This window comes from Pangasianodon hypophthalmus, chromosome 1 (assembly GCF_027358585.1).
Source record: "Pangasianodon hypophthalmus isolate fPanHyp1 chromosome 1, fPanHyp1.pri, whole genome shotgun sequence".
In the NCBI taxonomy this organism is placed as follows: Eukaryota; Metazoa; Chordata; class Actinopteri; order Siluriformes; family Pangasiidae; genus Pangasianodon; species Pangasianodon hypophthalmus.
Window position 1 is genome coordinate 36,120,767 of NC_069710.1, and position 6,405 is coordinate 36,127,171.

The 6,405-nt window shown below is 44.8% G+C and overlaps 1 protein-coding gene and 1 long non-coding RNA gene across 2 annotated transcripts in view; both read right to left on the minus strand.

Moving 5' to 3' along the window:
- Nucleotides 1-5,359, minus strand: part of slc6a16b (solute carrier family 6 member 16b) — a 17,483-nt gene extending 12,124 nt beyond the window's left edge. The window contains 3 exon segments of the mRNA XM_053234635.1: nucleotides 1,136-1,349; nucleotides 5,197-5,265; nucleotides 5,321-5,359. Coding sequence (XP_053090610.1) covers nucleotides 1,136-1,349; nucleotides 5,197-5,265; nucleotides 5,321-5,359 — 322 coding nt within the window.
- Nucleotides 1,323-6,178, minus strand: LOC128318690 (uncharacterized). The gene is made up of 3 exons (XR_008302140.1): nucleotides 5,409-6,178; nucleotides 5,197-5,265; nucleotides 1,323-1,349 (listed from the first exon to the last, which is right to left on the minus strand). It is a non-coding gene; the product is annotated as an uncharacterized LOC128318690 (long non-coding RNA).
- Between the last annotated feature and the right edge of the window lie 227 nt (nucleotides 6,179-6,405).

Here is a 6,405-nt window from a genome sequence, read left to right on the forward strand (position 1 = left end):
GGGAGAGAGAGAGAGAGGGAGGAGAGAGAGACAGTGAGGGGAGAGAGAGAGACAGGGAGAGAGAGAGAGAGAGAGAGGGAGAGAGAGAGAGACAGTGAGGGAGAGAGAGAGACAGGGAGAGAGAGAGAGAGAGAGAGGGAGAGAGAGAGAGACAGTGAGGGAGAGAGAGAGACAGGGAGAGAGAGAGAGAGGGAGAGAGAGAGAGACAGTGAGGGGAGAGAGAGAGAGGGAGAGGGAAAGAGGGAGAGAGAGAGAGAGAGACAGGGGAGAGAGAGAGACAGAGAGACAGGGAGAGAGAGAGAGAGAGACAGTGAGGGGGAGAGAGAGACAGTGAGAGAGAGAGAGAGATACAGTGAGAGAGAGAGAGAGAGACAGGGGGAGAGAGAGACAGGGGGAGAGAGAGAGAGACAGGGGAGACAGGGAGAGAGAGAGAGAGAGAGAGAGAGAGAGAGAGAGAGAGACAGGGGAGAGAGAGAGACAGAGAGACAGGGAGAGAGAGAGAGAGACAGTGAGGGGGGAGAGAGAGACAGTGAGAGAGAGAGAGAGATACAGTGAGAGAGAGAGAGAGAGAGACAGGGGAGAGAGAGACAGGGGGAGAGAGAGACAGGGGGAGGAGAGAGACAGGGGAGAGAGAGAGAGAGAGAGACAGTGAGAGAGAGAGAAACAGTGAGGAGAGGAGAGAGAGACAGTGAGACAGTGAGAGAGGGGAGAGAGAGACGAGAGAGACAGTGAGAGAGAGAGAGGGAGAGAGAGAGACAGGGGAGAGAGAGAGAGAGGGGAGAGAGAGACAGGGAGAGAGAGAGAGAGAGAGAGACGAGAGGGACAGGGGAGAGAGAGAGAGAGAGAGAGAGAGACAGGGGGGAGAGAGAGAGAGAGAGAGAGAGAGAGAGACAGGGGAGAGAGAGAGAGAGAGAGAGACAGGGGAGAGAGAGAGAGAGAGAGAGAGACGAGAGAGACAGGGGGGAGAGAGAGAGAGAGAGAGAGAGAGAGAGAGAGACAGGGGGGGAGAGAGAGAGAGAGAGAGAGAGAGAGAGAGACAGGGGAGAGAGAGAGAGAGAGAGAGACAGTGAGGGGAAAGAGACACACACTAGGAGACATTAAGTTGAATTAAGATAACGTTTACACACACACACACCTCCTCCGTTCTGGTGACACAGGTAGGGGAATCTCCACACGTTTCCGAGTCCAACACTGAATCCCACCTGAGCCAGGAAATACTCCACTTTACTATCCCACCCATCACGCACGCTGTCCAATGGGGCTTCAGGAACTGCCACAGGCCCCGCCTCCTGCCCCACCTCCACGCCATTTTCTGGTAATGGTGGTTTTTCTGGTTTTTCTGAGCTCATCTGGAGAAACAGCAACAATTCTTATTGTAATATCTACTAATTTTATTTGCTTTAAGAAGGGAAATATAAATGTAGCAAAACAACAAGGGGCAGCTGCAGCTCAGGGGTTGAGACACTGGACTTCTGATCGAAGGGTCATGAGCACTGCCAAGCTGCAACGTCTGGGCCCTCGAGCAAGGCACTTCACCCTCAGCTGCTGAGGGGCTGTGAAATATTACATCTCTTACGTCTAAAGCGCTTATTGTTAATGAAAATATTACTGAAAATATTACTGATTAATGATAATCTAGGAGAAGGCGTCGCAGTCATCTATAATGATAATCTAGGAGGAGGCGTCGCAGTCATCTATAATGATAATCTAGGAGGAGGCATCGCAGTCATCTATAATGATAATCTAGGAGGAGGCGGCGCAGTCATCTATAATGATAATCTAGGAGGAGGCGGCGCAGTCATCTATAATGATAATCTAGGAGGAGGCGGCGCAGTCATCTATAATGATAATCTAGGAGGAGGCGGCGCAGTCATCTATAATGATAATCTAGGAGGAGGCGGCGCAGTCATCTATAATGATAATCTAGGAGGAGGCGTCGCAGTCATCTATAATGATAATCTAGGAGGAGGCGGCGCAGTCATCTATAATGATAATCTAGGAGGAGGCGTCGCAGTCATCTATAATGATAATCTAGGAGGAGGCGGCGCAGTCATCTATAATGATAATCTAGGAGGAGGCGGCGCAGTCATCTATAATGATAATCTAGGAGGAGGCGGCGCAGTCATCTACAATGATAATCTAGGAGGAGGCGGCGCAGTCATCTATAATGATAATCTAGGAGGAGGCAGCGCAGTCATCTATAATGATAATCTAGGAGGAGGCGTCGCAGTCATCTATAATGATAATCTAGGAGGAGGCGGCGCAGTCATCTATAATGATAATCTAGGAGGAGGCGTCGCAGTCATCTATAATGATAATCTAGGAGGAGGCGTCGCAGTCATCTATAATGATAATCTAGGAGGAGGCAGCGCAGTTATTTATAATGATAATCTAGGAGGAGGCGTCGCAGTCATCTATAATGATAATCTAGGAGGAGGCGGCGCAGTCATCTATAATGATAATCTAGGAGGAGGCGGCGCAGTCATCTATAATGATAATCTAGGAGGAGGCGTCGCAGTCATCTATAATGATAATCTAGGAGGAGGCGGCGCAGTTATTTATAATGATAATCTAGGAGGAGGCAGCGCAGTCATCTATAATGATAATCTAGGAGGAGGCAGCGCAGTTATTTATAATGATAATCTAGGAGGAGGCGTCGCAGTCATCTATAATGATAATCTAGGAGGAGGCGTCGCAGTCATCTATAATGATAATCTAGGAGGAGGCGTCGCAGTCATCTATAATGATAATCTAGGAGGAGGCGTCGCAGTCATCTATAATGATAATCTAGGAGGAGGCGTCGCAGTCATCTATAATGATAATCTAGGAGGAGGCGGCGCAGTTATTTATAATGATAATCTAGGAGGAGGCTTTTTTTTTTTTTTTTTTAATCAGGGCTTTGATAACTGCTAGTTTAAAAGATTTATGTACATAGCCAGTGCTAAGGGAAGAACTGATTATTTTCAGAATGATCTGTTTGAAGAATCGTGTAGGCAAGGGATCTAGTACACAAGTTGATTTTGATGAGGAAATTAGTTCGGTTTGTCGAAGGGGAGTAAAACAAACGTTATATTGATCTACAGGGTTATTCATCAAATTATTTGATTTTAAATTAATAGTCTGAATTTCTTGCCTGATATTTTCAATCTTACCACTGAAAGAATTCATGAAGTCATCGCTGCTATATAATGATTGTGTGCATGTTTCTATTGTGGTCTTATTCCTAGTTAATTTTGCTACAGTATTAAATAAGAATCTAGGATTATTTCTGTTATCTTCAATTAGGGTGGAGAGATACATTGATCTAGCAGCACTAAGAGCTTTCCTATAGCTCAAAAGGCTCTCCTTCCATGCTATTTGGAATACTACCGATTTAGTTTGACGCCATTTACGTTCCAGTTTTCGAGTGGTCTGTTTTAAAGTTCGTGTGTGATCGCTATACCAGGGTGCTAGCTTTTTCTCCCTAATTATTTTTCTTTTAAGTGGAGCTCCCTTATCTAGCGAGTTGCAGAATGTTGATTCTAAACATTCAGTTGCCTGGTCAAGTTCTTCGGGATCAGACGGTGATCCAATCATGGTTGATAAATCTGGGAGATTACTGATAAAACTCTGTGCAGTTGTTGACGTGAAAGTACGTTTGACGTGGTGACGTGGCAAGGTGCATATATTATGATTAATACACATTTTAAATGAGATGAGGTAATGATCTGAGATAGCTTCAGACTGTGGACATGAGACTATATTTTCTATATTTAATCCGAATGTTAGTATTAAATCAAGAGTGTGACCACCACTATGGGTGGGTCCTATTACATTCTGATTATCCCCTACAGAATCTAGAATGGACACAACTGCTGTTCTCAGAGGGTCATCTGGATTATCAAAATGAATATTAAAGTCTAGAACAATTAATGCTTTGTCTAAAGATGAGGATGGGTTCCCTTCTGAGTCTGGTTCTTCTCAAGGTTTCTTCCTCATATTGTCTCAGGAAGTTTTTCCTCACCGTCACCTCTGGCTTGTTCATCAGAGATAAATTCACATATTTACAATTGGTTTTGATTTAATACAATTTAACTGAATTTGAATGTATTTATTTCTGTAAAGCTGCTTTGTGCCAATGTCCATTGTTAGAAGTGCTATAGAAATAAAACTGAACTGAATCGCTCAGCTGTGTAATCGCTCTGGATAAGCGCATTGGCCTAATGGCACACACGAAAAACATTAACATTCAGGCACAATTAAACACAGCTTTATTTATAATCACATTCACCACTGTGATACTGAACTACTTTTTCACATACTGTGTGCACTGCCTTTTTGTTGTGCAGCGCTGATAACTACTGAATAATGAAAGAAGCAGAAAGTGTCTGTGGTGAAGTGCTGAAGTCTTTGCTATTAGAGACATACTGAGAGGAGTTCAGTCACATTAGCAGAAATGCTAACATGCATGCTATTCCCATCATCAGTCCCCACACACACACACACACACACACACACACACACACACACACACACACACAGAGTGCCCTGAGCTATTGTTTTATTTTCACTATTGTGCTGTAAGTGGCTAACAGGGTCGAGCCTCCTGAGCTGTGATTGGCTCTTTTGCTTCCCGCCTCCGTCTCCAGGAGCGATTAGTCTATTTGATCGCTTTTGGTGAGATTTAAACACTTCACACAGGTTCATCTGATCACAGCTGTGCTAAAGGCTGCATGTATTCAGTATGAACTGAACTGTCAGGCCTGAGCTCCTGAGGCACTTAACCGGAAACAGCTGTCAGGGTTACAGGTAATACCGGCGGATAAGGCGGAATCAGCAGCAGGTTTTATTATATTCAAATATCAGTGCAGGTTCATTTTTATTGAGGAATAAAATAATTCGGATCAGAGTGCTCATGTGGGTGTGAATGGCGGCTCTCCACGTGCGCGCGCTGCTGATGCAATCCCCGCTGCGTGTTACAGCGAGCTCGCGACACAGACGAAGCGCGCGCGTGCCTCCTGCCGTTTCCGCTAACTACAGATCAGCATTATCAGTATTATTAAGTATTATTAAAATGATAAAATATTACAGTAGTTACTGGCGTGGTCTGGGGTGTAAATGTTAACGGAATTCACACGTGTGCGGTTTCTTTTGATGTCACATGTCGCGAGGTGAATCACTAAACACGTTAAACGCCTCGTGCGTGTGTTAACGTACCTTCTGTGTATCTGAGACTCCCAGCGTGTCTTTGTTCTTCTGCCTGTAGTTCCTCTCCCGGGTCACCAGCTGCGGAAATCCACCACGATATTAAGCCAACATGCACTCAAACACCACAAAGCACGCGCTCACGGAACCGGAAGTAGCGCAAATACTCGCTCATCGCTTGCATACAAACCAAGTGTTAGATAAAGTGTAGTAAAGTGAGATACATTAAACAGTGCTGCACTCTTCTGAAGCTCCTGCCACGTTGAAGACCTGCACACGCGCCAACTAAAGGCAGGTCTACAGGAAAGTCCCGCCCCTTCCATGTGCTGGCCAATCAGCATGTCGGATCAAGTGTTTTGGCCAATAGCTTTGTTTACACCGTGGCATCTTTAAAGCTGAAACATGGTTATAATGTATCATAAATGTAGTCTGAATGCAGGTATAAGCCCTATACACTATATTTATAATACATTATAACAAATAAACATTTTATTCATTCACTCATCTTCAGTAAACTCTTTATCCTGGTTTTATCCTGGAAGTCTATCCTGGGATCAGTGGGTGTGAACGCTCATCCTCACCAAGAGCTAGCTTAGCATGATGGCATGTTTTTTGGGAGGTGAGAGGAAACCAGAGAAACGGATAACGTGAAAATCCAGATAGAGCGTAAAATCCAGATAGCGTAAAATATATATATTGATCAGCCATAACATCTCGTACAGAGGCACCTGTCAAGGGGTGGGATATATTAGGCAGCGACTCCCTCGTTGTCCAGGGAGATTGCACGATCCTGACATGGGGATGAATCACCTGGGATGAACAGCAGTTTGGTTTTGCTGGGATTGAGTTTTTAGCTGATGAGCTGCAATCCACGATGATATGTCTGCCAGACATGCTGAGATCCGAGCAGAAGCAGTTGTGTCTGAAGGAGGGAAGGAGAGGATAAGTTGTGTATCATCAGCATAGCAGTGATAAGAGAACCCATGTGAGGATATAAATTCACCGAGAGTGAGTATAGAGGGAGAAAAGAAGAGTACTGAGCCTTGCGGGACACCAGTGGAGAGTCTGCGTGAAGCAGATGTTGATGAACTCTCTAATCATTAGGCCACGACTGCCCCAGTTTTGTGTTTTACTTTTATTTTTTTAACACAAAGGAGATGCATTTGAATTTCATTGTACAGCTGTGCAATGACAATAAGGGCATTCAATTCAATTAAATAG